Source organism: Meriones unguiculatus, chromosome 14 (assembly GCF_030254825.1).
Source record: "Meriones unguiculatus strain TT.TT164.6M chromosome 14, Bangor_MerUng_6.1, whole genome shotgun sequence".
NCBI lineage: Eukaryota > Metazoa > Chordata > Mammalia > Rodentia > Muridae > Meriones > Meriones unguiculatus.
The window spans coordinates 37,817,123-37,836,111 of NC_083361.1; the positions used below are offsets into that span (position 1 = coordinate 37,817,123).

General features: G+C 47.0%; 1 protein-coding gene across 2 annotated transcripts; it reads right to left on the bottom strand.

Moving 5' to 3' along the window:
* Positions 1-986: 986 nt before the first annotated feature.
* Positions 987-16,134, bottom strand: E2f8 (E2F transcription factor 8). 2 transcript variants are annotated; one of them, XM_021657177.2, is made up of 13 exons: positions 16,025-16,134; positions 14,884-15,016; positions 13,005-13,283; positions 12,512-12,668; positions 10,032-10,346; positions 9,651-9,812; positions 8,102-8,239; positions 6,908-7,111; positions 6,560-6,647; positions 5,435-5,966; positions 2,684-2,816; positions 2,163-2,563; positions 987-1,737 (listed from the first exon to the last, which is right to left on the bottom strand). In XM_021657177.2, the coding sequence occupies exons 2-13, from the start codon at positions 14,896-14,898 to the stop codon at positions 1,555-1,557; spliced, it is 2,607 nt and encodes an 868-aa protein (XP_021512852.1). In that variant the 5' UTR covers positions 14,899-15,016; positions 16,025-16,134; the 3' UTR covers positions 987-1,554. The 2 variants fall into 2 exon arrangements, with proteins under 2 accessions (XP_021512852.1, XP_021512850.1); XM_021657175.2 differs by lacking the exon at positions 16,025-16,134 and adding an exon at positions 15,285-15,742.
* Between the last annotated feature and the right edge of the window lie 2,855 nt (positions 16,135-18,989).

Genomic DNA, 18,989 nt, shown 5'->3' on the forward strand with positions numbered 1-18,989 from the left:
TGGCCTTTGTGCTATTATTTCCTTCATATCTGCCAGTGGAAGCTCTAGTGCATGGAAATGCTTTATAGACATATCTTTTTCAAGTATGCACTCAAGAGCTTCAAAAGCAGGAGTTTTTTTGTTTTTGTTTGTTTTTTAACAGGATCATTTGCAGGCTTTGCTGATAGAAAAACAAAAGTGAAGTTCCTTGGAAAAAATTTCTTAGACTGGTTCCCTAGTGCAGAAACAGGCACTCTAGGTTAACGGGAAAATCTGCCATCTTACCTGTGGTTGGCTATACAAACAGAATGAATATTTAAAGAGAGGTGATCTTATGAATGCTCAGAGCCTCCCACAGCTATTTGGTTTCACTCTGTGGTAGATGAGAAGACTGAGTCCTAGCAGTGACTCTGGACTTCTTGCCTTAAATTCTGTCTCAGTGGCCTTGTGATCCTGGCTCATTCATAACGCGCATTCAAGTGTACTGTAGTTTCCAACATCAGCACATAGGAAACAGACATGTTCCTGAAAGACCCTGGCCACAGGAGGCTCTTATCTTTTCAACATGCAGCTTCTCCCCTATGGGGTCAAGAAGATGCACATTGAATACATCGTAGCTAATTTTTTCTCCTGGAGCTCACTGGGGTGATTCCTTACAAAGGGGAAAGTAGAATCCTTCTTGCTGTTCCTTCCCTAGAGCTGGACTGTAAAGAAGGCGTAGGATGATGGCTGGCCCTCCTCTCTGCAGAGCAGGCCTGGGATGGTGCTGGACAGTCAGGACTTCCTTAGCTCCTCCTGCCTTTCATCTGCTCTCTCAGCCTCTCCTCATGTTGTTCACTATTCTAGCAATGCTCACAGCTATGGCAGAAGAGGCTGGGAGACGTGGAAACTTCCTATGATCTCCAAGTTTCCAAGGAAGCCTTCCCAAGAATCTGCCTTTGAGATTAGGTAAATTGTCGGTTTTTCCCAACAGTGAGTACCCTACGTGGCCAAATGAAAATGTGAACTACATTTTAGAAGCATTTTAATTTCAACAACTTATGATTAAAAATACATTTATAAATAATTTTTTCCATAGACTTGATTGAGGAGGGTTGTAAACTCTACAAAAAGACATACTGCAACAGCAAAGGATTAAAGAAATTACAAAAAATATAGCTATATCCTCCCTATGTAAAAATACATTATACATCACACAGCATTTCCTTTGTGCAAAAAGTTTGAGCAGGTGCTGTGTTAGTTAAGTCAAACATTTACTGAAAGGGAAGTAAACTTTAATAAAGTTATTTTGCATAATAATACAGGCACAGGTGAAAAAAATGAATCTCCCCCCCAGAAGTTAATGTACCTTAGTTCAACATTTTATAGTACTGAAGGCTCATTTTGGTCTTGTATGTATGTGTGCGTGTGTGTGCACATGCGTGCATGTGTAAGGATGACAAATATCTGCTATGATATTGAGGAAAACCTCACAGTATTTACAGTATTTTCAAGGTGGTGTTCTCTCAATCTCTATGTGTACATTTTCTCATTAAATAGCCCTTTAGAAAATTTAATTAAACCACTATCTCTCAATCAGTGGGCATCCTCAGTTGAGACTTCCAGTTTGCGCTGTGGGACAAAGAGAGTTCCAAAGGAGGTTTTGTTAGCACCATCGAAATCCATGTAGGATGAGCTGGCAGGCTTGGTTGGTCCACCTGGAGTACGGAAGAAGCTTTCAGCCACCAACTGGGAGCCTTTGGGTGTCACAGGTACAGGCTGATTGGAGAGAATGAAGGAAATAAGGTGTCAGGTCCATGGGGAGCCATGTTCCCCAGCAGACTCAAGGCTGGGCTGGATTATACCTGGCATGCTGGGAGACTAGTATATCCTGCTATCAGCAAGGTGAGCCTCAGTGAAGTTCGTTGACTCTCAATTATTATTGCTAAGAGACAAAACCTCATGACAACCCAGTAATATGGACTCTTTGGGTAGCTTCGTAGGTCTGGAGGGAAGACTTGATTTCAGTCATTCACCCCGTCATACTGCCCTCTCCAAAGAAGGCAGACATGAGCCTCCTATGATACAGATAATGAAATTAAGTAGCAATCTCAGCACTTGGGGGGCAGAAGCAGTAAGACAAAAAATTCAAGGTCATCTTCAAGTTTTAGGCCTAACTTTAAATTGCATGCAAATATTCTTACCTGTTGTGCTCCTGTCCCCGCAACTGATTGTCCATTTAGTTGGCTCTGACCCAGGAAGAGTGAATCATGGTTGGTTGGCCTCCCTTGCCGAGAGCTCAAGTTATCTGGTATGACACTAGCTGATTCTACATGTGGGGACACAGGGACCGTACCAGCTCCGGGCCCGGTGCTGGCAGACATCTGCACACTGGGGGAGATGAGTCCCAAATGTTGCAGTGTAAAGTTTACAATGGCTGAGCTCGGGTTCTGGGTGGGAACAGGGTGGCTTGAGTTGAGAGCTGGGCTGTTCCCAACAGGTACAGCTGCCACAGACGTTGGGGAGACCATAAGTTTCAAAGGTGTCACATGAAATGAGGGAAAATTCACAGCTGTGAGTTCGGATGATGCCACTGGGATAACACCTGGAAAAGAAAGGGGGCGGTGGGGGGAAGTCTTAAAAGCAGGCATCTGTTGAGGAGTGAACTTGTATAATTGAACTGCAGGCCAGCTCATGTCTGAATGGTGTTTTGGCGTACACTCACCTGCAATTGGGGAGCCATAGATCCTGTGGTTTGGGGAAAGTGTGCCTGAGTTTTCTGTGTTAGACAACACAGATTCTGCCCCCAGGGATGAGCACTGGGTAAGAGGGATTAGGTATCCTGATGGGAACAGGGTCTAGAAAATAAGGAGAAAGCATTTATTTCACACATATCCAGGTACTCCATTTAGTAAAGCAGTGGCTGAGCTACAGCCCAAGATCATGTCCAACTTTTTTTTTTTCCTTGCAAAGGCTTCATTGGAAGGTAGCCACACCCTTTGTATAGAGACTGTCTGTACCTCAACAGGGACAAAGTTGAGTAGGTGCAACAGAGAACCTATGTCCTAGGGAATCAAACACATTTGACAGCTAGCCTTCCAGGCTTTCCGACTCCTGATTTAGAGCTGAGGAATTGCACAAGCAGAATGTTTCCTTATACTTTCTGTTCTGAGGTAAGCCAGCAGGCTCCTCATGTGAAAGACAAATTACACCAGAGGCCAAACTGACAGGCCGAAAAGAAGTACCAGTAGGTACACACCAGAGACCCAGGTGCCAACAGGCACAAGCTTCCACTGTGGCTGTGTTGATGTAGTTCCCACCCTGTTAGATCACTGCGCTTTCCAAAACACAAAGGGTGTGTGGGTGGCTGCATGGGCCCTGAAGTCTGCATTCCCCCACCGTGTTCTGGGACTGGGGGCTCTAAAAGCAGTTCTTAGAAGCAGGGGCCTCCTTTCATCCTCCTTCAGATGGCTCTTCTCTCTGATGTCAAAACAACAGCCCACACTTTGATCCCTAGCTCTTGATCGGTCTTTTCCTTGGAAACCAGTGAACTCAGAATCTGCAGAGCTGAAAGTTTTAAACTGTTTCTCAGGTTCTCGGCACTCTTCAAAGTTATTGGGAGTTGCTGCCTTGAAAGCTGCAGGGGTAGAGAACTCTTAAGGGCTGGGTGTGGAGTTTTACACGGGCCTGCCAACGTCACCGATAGTCATCTCTCTGATGGGACAAGTTACTGTGATTACTGGCTTGACTTATTCAATTGTTCTTCCGTAAAGCTTGCATTACCCCTGAAATTATTAAACCTCAATTTTATCAAATTATATTTACTACAATTTTTTAACCTCTAGTAATTATGTTGAAGTTAGCAAAATACATAAATTTTGTTTTCCTTCTTGAATGCCATCTCTTCTTGCCTTCTGTTCCCCTCTTTTCTGATCATTCACCCCATTTTGTTTTCTCTGCCCTGTGACCTACTATCAGCTACACTTGCATTCATTTGCACACTGCCTTCTCTCAGACCTACAGGTCTTGGTTTCAGAACATGTTCATTGAATGAGTTTAGCACAAGAATAATTTCCTTTTTCCATTCAGTCCAAACTAAAGAGTCTAAATGAACTCAGCAGAGATGGGGACCAAGGACATGGGAAATCTAAAACCTTTAATCTGGGATAACCAGAACACCAGGAATCCATTGCAAAATCACACACTGGCGCAGAGAGATTACGGCCTTCCAGAATACTGAGTCAAGCCAGAGCCTTGAGATTTCATCCCAGCGTGTACAGTGCAAAGGAATGCCACTCAAGATAGCTGATGATTTGAATGGTTCTATGAGCCCATTCTCAGGGAAGGTTCCGAAGACTTAAACTGCCTTAACAAGCCCAGTGGCAGATAATGCCGTTCCGCCAATACAGTGTCCTAGAGGGATCACAAAGCCCTTTATGTATCTCCTCACGTAATAAATTAATTTAACCTCACAAAAACTGGGGTGAGCACACAGAAGCAACTGCCATCAAAGGTGGGTGCTGGGTTAGACCTGGTCTGGGGCAACTTTTTCTAACTTAATAGATGGCAGGGCAGGGTGGGGGGTTGTCTAGAGGGATAAATTCATGACAGATAAAGAAAGACAAGATGTGCACAAGTAAAATAGTTAACAGCACGGGCAAAAGAGTTCTGTTAGTGATACTGCCTTTCATGCACCATTGTCCTGGGACTCAAGTGAAAGTTCTGTTGTGAGACCCTCAAGTCTGTGGCACCAGATGTGTGGGTGGGTGTTCAATAAATACTCATTCCTTCTTGATCTCATCTTAACTAAGAAGAAGAAAATCACCTAGAGGGCCAATTGTATCTTCGAGTTGACAAGATCAGCCTGACTTTCCCAATTACACACACAAAAAAGGACTGTGGTAAGTCTGAGGTAGAAAGGAAAAAGGAGGGGTGTGGTGGGCAAATTCTCTTCTAGCCGAAAGATGCCAGGTACATGACATCAAGCAAACGCTGAGGAGTGACTCAGAAGGCATGAGTGACTGAGGCCTGTAGCCCTCCAGTTGGGGTGACAACTGCTTATAAACTATTTATGACTCTCATGACAGCTGTTTGTGTTCCAGTATGGGACGTAGAAACGGACTTAGGGGACAGCCACCTGTCTTGTGAACGCTTTAAAAAGCGAGCAAGTCAGTTTCTCCTCTGAAGGTTTAAAAATGTCCCTGCCGTCATCCCTTGTGAGGATTAGCTGAGACCTCATTTGGATATGGGATGTTAAGGGACAAGTCTTTGTCTTCTGAGAGACTTCTCTTTGCTCTGGTGAACTTCACAAGCCACCCAATGCTCATGGAGTCACCCTCGGGATTGTTGACATGAGGAGCAAGTGAGCCACGAGGCCTGGCTTGAGCTTCTGAGACCTCAAAGCCTGCCCTCGGTGACACACTTCCTCCAACAAGGCCACACCTAACTTTAACGCACCATCTGAGGCTGCACTCACCGCAGGGACATTCTCAAGCGCTTTCAGGTCCTCTTTAGGTTTCTTTACGGGACCACTGTCCTCAGAGGTGCTTGTCCTCTTTGTGCCTCGTTCTCCAGTTGTCTCCTTGCTTTGATTCTTACCACCCTGTTTTTCTGGTGCTGGCTGCACGTTTCCTGGTCTGCAGGAGGCACTGGGCTTTGTGGCATCTGTGGTGGTGGTCTCAGTGGGGGCATCTGTGGGGTCTTTGGATCCAGTAGCATTAGAGGAGTGGGTGGGGCAGACTGTTGGGCTCAGGCCATGAGGTGGCGTCAGCATTTGGGCTTGGGCAGGTTGCAAGTAGATGGCATAGGATGGGCCCGAAGGGGCCTGAGGTAGGACCACAGGCACTGCAGATGACAAAGGGCTAGGGATCAGGGGGACCACCCCCAGGGGCTGGATGAGGGACGGTGCAAGAAGCTCCAGTTCAGTGTTCACTGCAGGGTCCAGAGGGGCCAGTGGTTTGTAGTGCCCGGATCTTGCAAGCTTTACTTTTACTTTCTTCCTTGGTTCACTAAAAAAGAAGATTTATGAAACATCATGGAACTACATTGCTCGTAAGCATTCTGTCTATGTGTGTGTGAACATGAATGTATGCGGAGGCCAGAGGCTGACATGAGATATCTTCCTCTGTGATTTTCACCTTTTCAGAGAGCCTGGAGTTCATCAATTTAGCTGGCCTGGCCAATGAGCTCCAGGGATCCTTCAGTGGCCATAACTCCACAACAGGATTAAAGATAGGTGCTGCTATCAATTTAGCAGAGGTGGCCAGTCAAAGAGTTCCGGGAGCCTCCAGTGGTCACACCTTCTCTTTAGGATTAAAGATGGGTGCTTCCATACCTGGCCTTTTATGTTGGTATTAGGGATCCAAACTGGGATCCTCATGTTTGAGCAGCAGACACCCTCCCTAACAAACCATCTCCCAATCACTGCATGGCACCACTTTGTGCCCTCAGGTTAAAGCCACACTTTTTTCTTGACTGAGGACAGAGAGTGTAAAGACTATCTCTCCAGTTTCCAAAGATGCCTACCCATGCATAAAGCAATCAGTTCTAAGGCACACTGAGACGGCAATTCATCCTCTTTCTGGCTGCACTGCCAGCCTACCTTGACTGTTCTTCCAACTGCATCTTGCAAATAGCAGCGAGCTGAGCCATTTTGTTTGGGAAGGGTGGAGAATTTTGAGAACTCTCAGCTGGCAAAATAGAAAGAAGGGGGAGGATACTAAAGTCAAAACTAAAAATTAAGTTGTCAGATGGAAGAAAACTCAGGTGTCAAAGGGACAGAAAGCATGCATCTACTACCAAGCTACACAGTGATTATACAGTAAACCCCACAAACAGCTTTTTATCCTTAATTCATATATAAGTTAGACTTATGAGGGATCACATAGGCTAAAAGAAAGCAGATCAAAAGTAATCCTGAACAGAGCCCTGACTTTGCAGGAGAATATACCTTTGCTGCTCTTGACAGGGCTGCTGGGAGCAGAGCTGATCTTTCTTCGATCGCTTTCTATGCTCTTTACCAATTTGATAAGGGATGGGTGACGTGTAAAGCTGGGTTTTCCCCGTGTAGAAAAGAGGTTTTTTGCACAGTTCTCTTTTGCAGACTGCTCCACCTCTAAGAAGGAGGAGGCAAGAGGCATGACGGGGCTGGAGCCTGAAATGGAAAAGGTCAGTGTGTTAAAGCCCAGCTGACCCTGCTTCCTTCTAACAGAGGAAATAAAAATGCAGCTCTAAAACCATGTCAGAGGCAAAGGGTGACAGCATGCAGTCCCCACTGTGTGTACCTGCTCTAAAAGCTCTGGATCTGGAACCCCTCTCAAACCTTTCAGTGACTTTAGAGATAGCATTTTGTGCTGCATCTGACACTACATTGCACACTTGGCCCTCCACACCTGAGGAAGATATGTACCAGAATCCCTCTTACATGCCAAAAGCTGCAGAAACGCAAGCCCCTTACATACAATGGTGCAGAAGTTAAGCACACCTTCCTGTCTATGCAAAAATCATCCCTTGGTTACTTGAAATATCTAATATAATGCCCATGGTTTATAAATAGTTGTCACATGATATTGTTTAGGAAACAGTGACCAAACAATATCTGCACATGTTTGGTACAGACTAGAAAATATTTCCATTCCGTAGTTGAATCCTTCGATATGAAACCAGTAGATACGCAAAGTGGGCTGCATCTCACAACCAGAGGAATGCCTCTCTGGGTGATGTACAAAATCGTGTTCATTTTCTCGTCAGGAGAATGTCAGAGCTGGTAGATGGTGGTGACCCTCACGCCTTCCCCACTTGTGAAGTCCCCCTTAAGAAGTGCATTCCTTGACAGACCTGAGAGCACAGCCACAGAAGACGCCATATGGCCAAGGATATACCCTCATGAATATCGTGGGCCTGGGTTAGCAGCTGCCATTATGGCTCCAGAGCCTTTGCTCTAAATTCCTCCAACAAAGAGCCTCTCCCAGAGTGTGTCCAAAGTCACAGAAGCCTCCTTTCTATACGAGCATTCATCCTGAACTGCTTTTCCTATCGTCTACGTGTGGTCTTCCCTTGTGTGGGGCTAAGTAGGAAGGAGGGGAGAGAATCCTCCTAGACTAAAAAAAGAAACAACAAATGGGAAAAAAAAAGTCATACATACCGCTGTTATTTGGGCTTATTTCTGGTCCTGTCCATTTAAAAGCTGGTTTTCGACCTCTTTCTTCTGTAACATGGACTTTCTTGATAAGATCCAGGCTACTCAGAACATTAGCAATATCATACAACCTCCTAATTTTTGCTGGGGAGAAAAAAGGCAAGCACAGCATTAAATAAAATGATGAAAGATCATAGGATTTTTGCCTCCTAAGAAAGTCAGGTACATTCAAGAGCTATTCTGCCAGCATTGGGCAGAAACTTCTGACTCCTTTTAAGTTAACACTGCTGCTTGAATTGGAAAAAAAAAAAAAAGTTTTAAATATTTCAGGAGTGACCACTTGTCCTGAGTTTTGAAACAGCAAAGGTACAGGTTTCAGGTGGAAATGACTCAATGAGATGATCCTTTTTATAAAATTCCATGTTCCTATTAGGTCTCTTCTAATGAATCAGAATAGGACATCAGAATAGGAAGAAACAGAGCAGCATTGGAAATGTGGGCCTTTTCTACCTGTGATAGTTTATACTGATATTTAAATAGTATCATAAACTTGCAAAATTTTATACCACATATATACTGTCTTTGAAAAATATGCAAAGCATAGATCTATTCACTCCACACATCTCACTTATCTTGAAAAATGTTGCCTTTGCCATTAGCAAGTCTGCCTTTACGGTCAATGTTCACGGCACAGAGTTACAAATCGAGTCTCCTATCTCACAGTCCTGCCAGAAGGTTCTGTATTCTGCAAGGATTCGGCAAGTGACACATGTGCAGTTCCCGGAATAGCTTCCATGGATGTGACTAACCAACCAATGGCAGTGTCAAGCTGAAAGGCACTCGGTGACTCAGAAAAGCAGGTGACCCGTTGGCAGTAGCAGAATGTGTTCTCCCAAAGCGCACTTTTCCCAAGCACCGCCACTACTGTACTCCTTCAGTCTCTACTTAGCTCTGTCTGGTAGATGCACTGTCTGGACTCACTTCTACAGACTGGTACAGCTTCACAGAACATGGCACCTCAGGGCAAGGGCCCAGAAAATCTACAAATGCTGCCCTGCCCTCTCAGGGCAGCTCTGCCTTACTGATACCCCCAGTAGCTCACTTCTGCATTCCCCCAGTGGGTACAAGAGTGTTGCAGGTTGCTCTTGTCTGCTTTGCTCTTCCCTCCACACCTTTTCCTGTGGCGGTCCCTGCAATGTCCAGGATAACCATGAAAACAGAGCTGGTTAGGAACCAGCTACATTCACAGCAGCTATCTGATTAAAACTCTCTCAGAGTGGCAAGCCATCTGTTCTGCAGGGCCATCGGTGGGCAATTTAGTGGGAATTACTTATACCCTCATGCATCAGCAATAGTGGAGAGATGAGATGTAGGAAATGGCTCGACTTTACAGCTGACTGTTCGTGTTATATGTCTTGATGAATTCCACTGGTTAGCAGCAACTGTGTGGGGTGGGTAAACACAGGCGTGTACCCAAAAATCTGCTCAGTGCCCAGTCAGAGGCTCTGTTGTTCATGAATGGTTCCCAAACTTCCTGGGCAGTCATGACACTTACTTTTAAACTTGCTTTTATCCAGATCTTCCACATGGTCCTCCCCAATTAAAATCTTGGCAGCGATTTCTAGGCTTACAATCTGAGGCGTCGACACCAAGAACAGCATCACAAACTTCTGGCTCATCACTCGTAAGGACTTGTCTTTGCGGCTGTTTACAGAAGCTTCAGAAAAGGACGGGGATTAGAGAATTAACATTCAAGAAAAGAAAGTAGGAAGCCTTAAAAATAGCACTGCAGGACTGTGCGGCTGACAGCTGCAGTGGCCAGTGGCAGCTGGGCATGGTGGTGTATGCCTAAATCCCCAGCCGTACGGAGGCGGAGGACCACTAAGACCGCCTCTTCTTTTGCAGCCTGAGAGAAGCACAGGATATCACCTCTCACCTGCCCGGAATTCCACTCCAGGGAGTTCTACGAAACACATGTCTGAATGCCCATTCTGGCCAGGGTTGGACTTGATCACGTGGTCCTCTATGCCACAACTCTTAATGAAGTCAAACTCTTGTTCGTATTCTTTCCTTTTGATCATCATGATCTGCTCGGCATACTTGTTCTCTTCCCCGACGCTCTTCAGAGTCCCAAGGGTTCTGGTGAGGTTGTGTCGGCCATGCCAAGTGTACCTGTTCTTGGCAAGGCGGCTCACCATATGCAGGCTCTCTAGCACGTTCACAATGTCATAAATCCGTCGACGTTCAACATCTGCGAAAAATGCATGATGTGTTAGCAGGACCAGACTTTCATTGTGTGTTCTTTACCTGCTGGTCAGCATGTGCCTCTGAATAGTACAGTAATATAACACGCACAGCAAACACTGTGGAGGCAAGAAAGACATGGCTCTCTCGCAGAAATTAGCTCATTTAACGTGTAGTCACCATCTGAGAGACATAAATTGTATCATTCGGGACAACTGAATTCTAACCTGTGTGGTGGCTACTGTCACCTGCACTTCACTGAGGACACAGAAACTCAGAGGTGCCTCAGTGGTAGCTAGGAAGTGGCAAGACTAAGTCTCTAATGGTCTCGCTGCTACACTTCCAAACCCATTCCTTTATTGCCCCCTAGTACTCAGCCCTGCCTGCCATAATCATATTTACAGGCACAGAGTGCTGAGATCTGGGGCTGGAGAGATGGTTCAGTGGTTAATCGTGCACTCGCTGCTCTACCAGAGGACCAGAGTTCAGTTCCCATCAACCATATTGGGTGGCTTACAACCATCTGCAGCTCCAGCTACAAGGGATTCAACATTCTTTTTTGAATGTTTTGTGTTTAAGACCAAACACAAACACACACACACTCCTTTTAAAAGTGTTAAGATTTCAGCAAAATATAACATTCATGATGCCATTCCTTAAAAGCCTACATTAAAAAGCAGAAAGGTACATCTCTTTGGGGTCTAATTTGCCCCATGTTCAGCCTACCACCAGTGATGGCAAAATTAGCAATTCTGTGGCTCTTGCAAATTCAGAGAGGACTTCAGTGGGATTCTCCTTATTTCAGAAATGTACCTTCACTGTTGGTTCAATTTCAACACTGGACAGACTCCATGCTTTCTAGAAATGTGCTTAATAGAGCACCCCCTAGTGGCCTCTTGCTGTTCCTGGCGACTGCCAAGTGAGAAAGGGCTCTAGTCCCCACTCCAGCCACAGTTCCTTACCCCAAGAGCCCTTCTCCCTGATGGTCTCACCACAGACCCCTCCCCTTCTCTTTGAAGGCCTGGATTGGATAGCTTCCCAGCAAGGCCTAATCTGAGCCTTTGGTTTATGGCCAGAAAGTGGCACTCCCACACACCTGTCCTGTTTTCTGTTCTAGATACCCCACCCTCCTGTTCTGTAGCACGCATTGACACACATGGTCAGTGTCTACCACATCCTTTGACTGGTAACCATTGTTCGTTCCACTGAAGTGGGTTCCACTAAGGGAATTTTGTACATTTTGTTCAAGGACCTATACAAGCTCCTACTGCGGAGTTAAACAGCATACACACGCCGCCTAGCCAGATGGAGTGTATGTGAAGAGGAGATGGATCCAACCAGCAAAGTCGCAAATCATGAACTAATGCCCCTGCTTAAAAAAGTAATCATCTTCTATATGGAGTGATAGCTACACATTAAAACACTATCTTGCATACACTTCAAATTTTAGACTAACATATTCTCAGGCTGGGGAGATGGCTCCTCTGGGAAAGTGCTAGCCTGAGTTTGATCCCCAGCACCCAATTAAAAAGCCAACCTCCCTTAATTGGAAAGTCCCAGGTCCCAGTGAGAACACAGTTCCCAGAAACTAAGGTGGGTGTTTCCTGAGGAAAGACACCTCTGGCCCTAGGTACACAGGAACACACATATACACCCAAAGTAACACATGCACACAAAAACATATTTTAATGACTTCAAAGATACCTTGTATCTGCCAGAAATACTTTTTAGCCTTAGAATCAGGTCTTCACAGTGGGAATCAGTGTCTTTAATCAAAGACAAATAACTGCAAATCCATCCCACCCACAGTCTCAAATGGCCAAGAGGCAGAGTCACAGAAGCCATTCCTCTATGCAACTATGGACACATTGTCCCCTCAGGGACATGGTCAAGGACAAGTCAGAGTCCTGGCTATTTGTGAAACAAGTCATAAAAGACTATTTCCTTCCTGCACAGCTTCAGAGACAACCTGAACCCAGAAACACTCTCCACCACCATTTGTTTGCTTTTAAGATTGAGTTATTCGTAAATTAACAGGACCTCTGAGCCTTCTAATTCCCACATGGCCTTATTTGAATCTGTGACAATGTGGTTATGTGAACTCAGATCCAAAAGAGTTAAGTTCACAGAGTCGCTCTAATTATTAACCATCCTGGCAACTGGCATACATACTGAGCTCTTCGGCCACCTCGTCCAGGCAGATGTCATTATTCACAGCAGGGTTGGGGTACTTAGGGTACCGCGCTAAGAATTTGTGGCATAACAACCCCAAGCTTTTCTCTTTTCTACTTGGCTGGGACTTCTCAAATTCGTCTCCAGATAAGTGTTCCTGCAAAAGAAAAGGTAAATAGTGTCTCATTCTGAAATAAAGTTTGACAGATTTATTGGGGACATCTGTGCTAGATGGCTAACTCCTCTCAGCCCCACACATACACAGCTAGGACAGCTGCAAAGTTGGGGAGGGACTCAGAATGGTCTTAAAGAAAGCCTGGGATGAAGACCACTCTTAGGGTCCAGCATTCCCAGTGTTGGGCTCCAAGGGTACAAACTCTTTCCATGCTCAGCACGTCAACAGCTGCCTTCCAGTGGCTCCTGACTGCTTGCCCATATTCACCTCCCTCTCCCCACAAGCCCCAGCTGCCAACTCAATCTCCTGGAAACCTACATGCAAACAGTCTCTAGCTTCAGGTAATCTGCTTCGGTTCTCAGACAGCCCCCTTTTTTGATCTCGACTTCGGATCTCTGGGCTCACTGCACTGAAAAGCATTTTCAGGTTGGCTGTGGGTGTCCATGGCTCTCCTTGGGAGACTTCCTTGGGCTTAGTTGGTGTGGTTAAAGGGCCCAAGTCAGGCTGGATCTCAGCCAACACCACGTTGGCCTTCGAGGACTCTTGCAGTGGGCTTCTCATCAGTCCTCTTTTATGTGGTTCAGAAAAGAGGTTTTCCTGGTTTAGAAGGAATTAACAGTTGAGTTCACTGTGAAATAGAATCTATCAGAAAGCTTTTTGATTTTAAAATTGACTCAAGTATTAATTTATTAATATTATTTATATGAATATAATATAAAATATAAATATTAATATAATAAAACAACATTAAATAAACATTCCAGTGAGTGTTTGACAGTAATTTCCTTTTTTATTTGCAACAAGGACTCACTATACATTCTAAACAACCTGGAACTTACTATATAGCAATAAACTGACCTTGACTTTATAATCCTCCTGCCTCAGCCTTATGAGTGCTTAGATTACAGGTATGTACCTCTATACCTTGCCACTACTGTCCATTCTAATAATTAAACTTCCTGCTTTTAACTTGGCAGGAACCATGACTCTAAATAAAATTAAAAAATAACTTTAACTACGGACTTTGTTTTTGGATTCTATTTTGAAATAGGAGAGTTGCAAAGATAGCTCAGAGCTCACTCTTTCCTCGCTAGAACTGAATGCTTTTAGATTCCTAGAAGCAGCCTCTACTAATGACACTTCAAGGAAAGGTGTCCAGGACCTGAACCACGCTGCACACAGCAGAGCTGTACGCATGGGTGCCCACTGACACCCCACTGACCAGGAACAGGTCAGAGCACCAAGGTGAGGGTACCCTCATGGTCAGGGCCTCATACCTACCAGCAGGACATCTGACCATAAAAAAAATCTGCTTTCAACATGGACTCTTGAGGCAAATGCAGAAAATGAGGCCAAGGGTAGTAACCTCAGCCGGTTAAGGCCTCAGAGCTAGTTCCTGCTATGGGGACACACTGGTAACTTAACTGCTGTTCACAGGGCGGTGGAGAATGGGCCCCTTTCACTTTTGGACACCAGTGATTTCACCATTACTAGAGAATGTACTTGGAAGGCAACAACTCCCGAGAACAGAGCTATCTACCTCTCCTCAGTAACTTTAGGAACACGGGTTAACAATCCTCTATGACGTGACTGTAGCTAAGGGCTCACCAAGGGCTCTCCGGTGTGTATTTCTGCCAAATCTGCTATTCAGCAGAAGACAGGTGGAGGGAGGCCACACAGGGCTGGCCCCTGAATTTTCTCAGTTCAGTAAAGTACCCTCAGGAGGCACTGACCCAAGGGTGGGGTTTCAGTGAAAACTGCCAGCGACTGTGTTTAACTTCTAAAAGCTTCCGGGAGACTCGTCATACACAGCATTCTGAGGCCCCATAGTTTAAAAGGCTGACAATTTAGAATTGTCATCTTATAAAGAAAGCCAATATCAAAATTATGTCTTTTCTGAATCCCAGTGGTTCATGTAAAGATTGTGATACAACATATAAATGTTATTTTTTTTAAGTATTAGAAAACATCTTCCCCCACATTTATGAAATTTACACTAAACTTTTGAAACAGAAAGATTACTTTAATCCTGGGCAGCCCTATTCCTCTTCAAAAATTAAAATTTCCCTCTGGATTTCTGTAAAAGTCAACCAAAGGAATACAGTATTCGTGACTACCAAACGAAAAACTTAAGGCGTTAACTCAGGATGATACGGCATTTGATACTGCAACACTGTAGACCGAACTTTAAAAATACCTTTTGGTTCTCCATTTTGTCAATTCCTCATACATTTAGTGTGTCTTTAAAAACGAAAAATCTTAAGTTTCTCCCCAAATTCCAGTAGTTCAAATAGTCCAATCGATCGATCCTATTAAAGTTTTTTAATATCCTTAAAGGGGGGGGGAAGGAAAGAGAGAAATAAGATCTGCTGAAAATGCATTAATCGACACAAGAGCTCCCGGAACAAAGAAACGAAAAATGACAAACCAGTTTATATTTGCCCCCTCGAAGAGAGACAGCGCCTCTGGGCAGACCGCGCCAACAGACAGCAGTAAATTCCTCCATCAAACCCATCTCCTGTCACGAGACTTGAAGCAAACCCAATCTGCAGTGACAGTCCTCTCGCACGTTCTGAGACGGCTGTAGCAAGCACCCACCTGTGCACTGATCCGGGCTGCGGACGGAGCGCACGAGCCCGGGTCTCGGCTGAGCACACACCAAGCCTGCATCGGGTGAGATGCTCAAGTTTCTCGCCTGACACACACGTGCACAGGCTCAGAAGGAAGGGTTTGGGAAGCAGCCTGGGAGCAACCCTCCAATTCAGCCTCTGCGCTATAAGCGCACGACGGAGCATTTACAGAGCGCTTTGGGATTTGGACCCCCTCTTTTAGGCTTCTCTAAATACGCGGTGTATTTGTGGGGGTGATCTCTAGGTGCCGAGTTCACCGCGACGCTCAGCGTACGACAAGCAGCGCTCCGGGACAGGTACGGTCCCCTGAAATTGTCCGCTTCCCGCCGGGCGCACGCACTGGCTCCTCCTCCCCGCCAACTGCACCGCCCCCGGGGGCCGCCAGACAGCATCTCACGGTTTCCAGGGCGACGGCTCCCAGCCAATCAGAAAGCCCCCTGCAGGCCTGCAATTGGCTAGGGGTTCCCGGGGTGGGGCCGGACCTTCCGCCTTCGATTTAAAAATTTGGCGCGGAAAGCGGGATCGCAGCTGGCGCCGCCCCCGAGTGCGCGGGGCTGGAGCGCGGGCGAGCCCCTCCCCCGCCTTCTGCGCGGGAGCTCGGCTCCTCCCCACGGGGCCCCGGCGGGGCGGGAGGCGGGAAACGGCCGCCTTCACCCCGGCCTGCCCCGGATCTCGCAGCCCCACCGCGCTAGTCTGCTCCCCGCTCACCTGTCAATCCTCCTCCGGGGCTGGCGGTCCTGGGCCGCCTGGGCGCCTAGCTGCGCGTCTCAGGGAGCCCGCGCGTCTCGGGGAGACTAGCTCAGCACCGCCGCGCAGAGGTGGGTGCCGGGGGGCGGCGCCGGGGCCGGGGTTGGGGGGGCGGCGGGTGGGTCGCGGGAGCGTGGCCGTCCCGGAGCAGTCCAGCCCCCGATTTGAAATTAACCCGCTCCCGGCGCGAGCCGCTCCCGCGGGCGCGGAGCCTCCCCTCCCCCACGCCCTCTCCCGGCCCGGGGCCCCGCGCGCCAATCCGCGCCTCCTCGCCGCCTCCGCGACGAATCAGGCTGTAGGCACCGCCCTGCGACCCCGCCTCCAGCTAGACTTGGGGAAAAGTCCTCAAAAACTACCCCCCCCATTCTCCCTCTTTTTGCAAACACCGTTTTCCGAGGTCGAAGCTGGGGGATGAAATTTGGCTTGTCCAGGAGTGGCTGGCTGGGATGCCAGGGCTCACTGCCATGCCCAGCCGAGGGCCACGTCAACCGGTGCGCAGTCCGGGCTCTGCTCACCTGCCCTCTGGACCCCAGCGGCACCCTGCGCGCTGCCACCCTCTGCATGACTGTGCTCATCTTCTGCCCCAAGGCTTCCAGAAACGTGCGAAGAGGAAGGAGCTTCGGTGTCCGAAGCCGATGGACGCGGGGTGTTGGCGGATCTCTGGACACGCAGGTGTGGGAAGAGGCGGAGAAACTCGGAAAACCTGCCAAGCCTGTCCCCAGCGTCCCGCGTCTTACTTTCCCTTCCTTCTCTTTGCTTTTCCTCAAATTTTTCCTCTTTTTCCCTTTACAAGTCCCGGGCATCGGCCTGGTATATCATAAAAATCTAAGGGACCTCAGAGTTAGGAGACCCTCTCACCCAAACCTCTCATTTTGAGAAAGTGGAAACCTAAGCCCGGCGCCCCAGCACTGCCTTTGCGTCCCCTAGGTGTGTTTGTTTGTTTGTTTGTTTTTTCTTTTTTGCCCCCCCTCTTGCCTTACAACGTTTCCCCTTTTTGATCACCCCTGGGCTCCCTTGATCGCATGTTGCCTAACCCACTTCCATCTAAGATTGTGGTTTGGGCTCTTCCCACTTTTAATTTTGTGTCTTCAGCCTCCAAACGGCACTCCCCACCCCTCCGGTGGGGCACACTGTCTAAGCTCCATCATTGAGCTTGGCCATTCGTGAACCATCTACTGCTGGCTCCAGATACTGTGTTTTCCTAGGGGCACTTGGAGTGGGGGATGCTGAAATACGGCCTCTGGGTCCCGGTGCGAAGGGAATGCACACTGGGTGGTGGTCTAGGTGATGAGCTAAGGTTTTTCTTCCTGAGGAAGGTATATACAGAGTGGCCTTCAAAATGCACTTATGTCTTCGGGCCTATGTTCAATTCTAATAGCCTTCAGAAGCGTGGGTGTTTGGGGTCACTCAAGTACCCTAAAAGAGCAGGATTGAACCTGAGTTCAGATGCTGTGCAGAAGAGACTGGATGCAGCCTCAGGATGTAAAATAAAAACCCCATCATGGAACAGAAAAGGATGCTCACAGGACAGATGAGTCTTACTGAGCCCATGTATTCCTTTTCAGAGCAGAAACGAATTTTAAATATATCCCCAAGAAGTAGTCTGTGGCCTTCTGCCTAAGTCGCTGTCTGCCAGGTTACCTCTAAACCTCTCCTCCATCAGTGCTCAAAGCTCCAAAGGATTAAGTGATGTCCAGCTTATATTTAGAGTCAGAATTAGAATTCAGACCCACCCCATCCCGTTCCTAGTGCACTGCCTCAGAAGTCAGATCACAACCATTTCAAGCTCTCCGTCAACAAGGGGAGTCGGGGGGTTAGTGAGATAATGGAATTTTTCCTTAATGGTGGCTGTCGTGTCAGTTGCAATGAAACTCATGGAACAGGATGAAAAATGATGCTTCGAAGGTCTTGATGATCCTGTCAGTCATGAGACGTTGATAAGGAAGCAAGAATCTGGGGGGTTAGCTCATGGCACATGTCTCCACCATCATCCGTACAAGTCTAGTGCGTCAATCTGAAGCTAATGTGACCATAAATGAAAGATAACTCCAGAAAACCTTCATGCTTGCTGTGCAAACCTAAAGGAAAGGTCAGAGGATACGCCTGAAGTCATTTTTCTTACTTTCCCTTCAAATATGTTTTTAAAGTTATTGATTATATAACCCAAGAAGATTCTCATGCTTCTCTGTCTGGTCATCTGTGTGGCATAATAAATAGCCCATATCTCACTGAGCTGGGCCAGTTTTTCCGCTCTACTGTCATCCTTCTTGGTTGCACAACTCAGCAGTTCTGTGACATATCCAACAATAAATGAGGTATTATGAAAAAAGATATCAAAGGTAGGGGGATGTGGTGTCATCTGAGGGAACCTTTGGGATTTCTGAATCACCTTCCTTCCCATCACCATGGGAAGGGGCAGGCAAGCCTTTCCCCCATGACCAGGATAGGATGAGGGGCTAGTAAATGTTTTTCTACTGGTGGGTCCCGAGACCGTGCTCCTTCTCACAGCTCCTGCCTCCCAGGTTCTTCTGTGACTGGCCTTATGTACTTGCCAGCTCAGCATAGAGTTTGGGTTTTAGGCTTTGCCATATCTGTTGGTATATCCACCCCAAACCTGCTATTGGGAACATTAAAGTACACAAACCACTGCTGTTCACCAGACTTCAGCCCTCTCCCCTGTCCCTTGAACAAGGTGGTTTGTGAGTAAATGGTGTCAGACCCAAATGGGGATTGTTTCAAGAGAATGGACAGGAGCTGGCTCTGCCCTGGCCTTGCCGGCTGTGTAGCAGAGCTTGGTCAGAGCTTATCCTAGTTAAGGTTAACATTCTGCCTGTTTGCTGTAGGCAGCTCCTCCAGAGGTCAGGGCACATATCTGCAGCTAGGGACGCAGTTGCATTGCAGCCACTGCTGCTGTTTATTGAGCAAC

Coding starts and splice junctions, on each gene's coding strand:
- E2f8 (XM_021657177.2), bottom strand. Junction 7,112..8,101: donor AATAAGCCCAAATAACAGCG/GTATGTATGACT, acceptor TTTCCATTTCAG/GCTCCAGCCCCGTCATGCCT. Junction 5,967..6,559: donor CAGTTGGAAGAACAGTCAAG/GTAGGCTGGCAG, acceptor CTTCTTTTTTAG/TGAACCAAGGAAGAAAGTAA.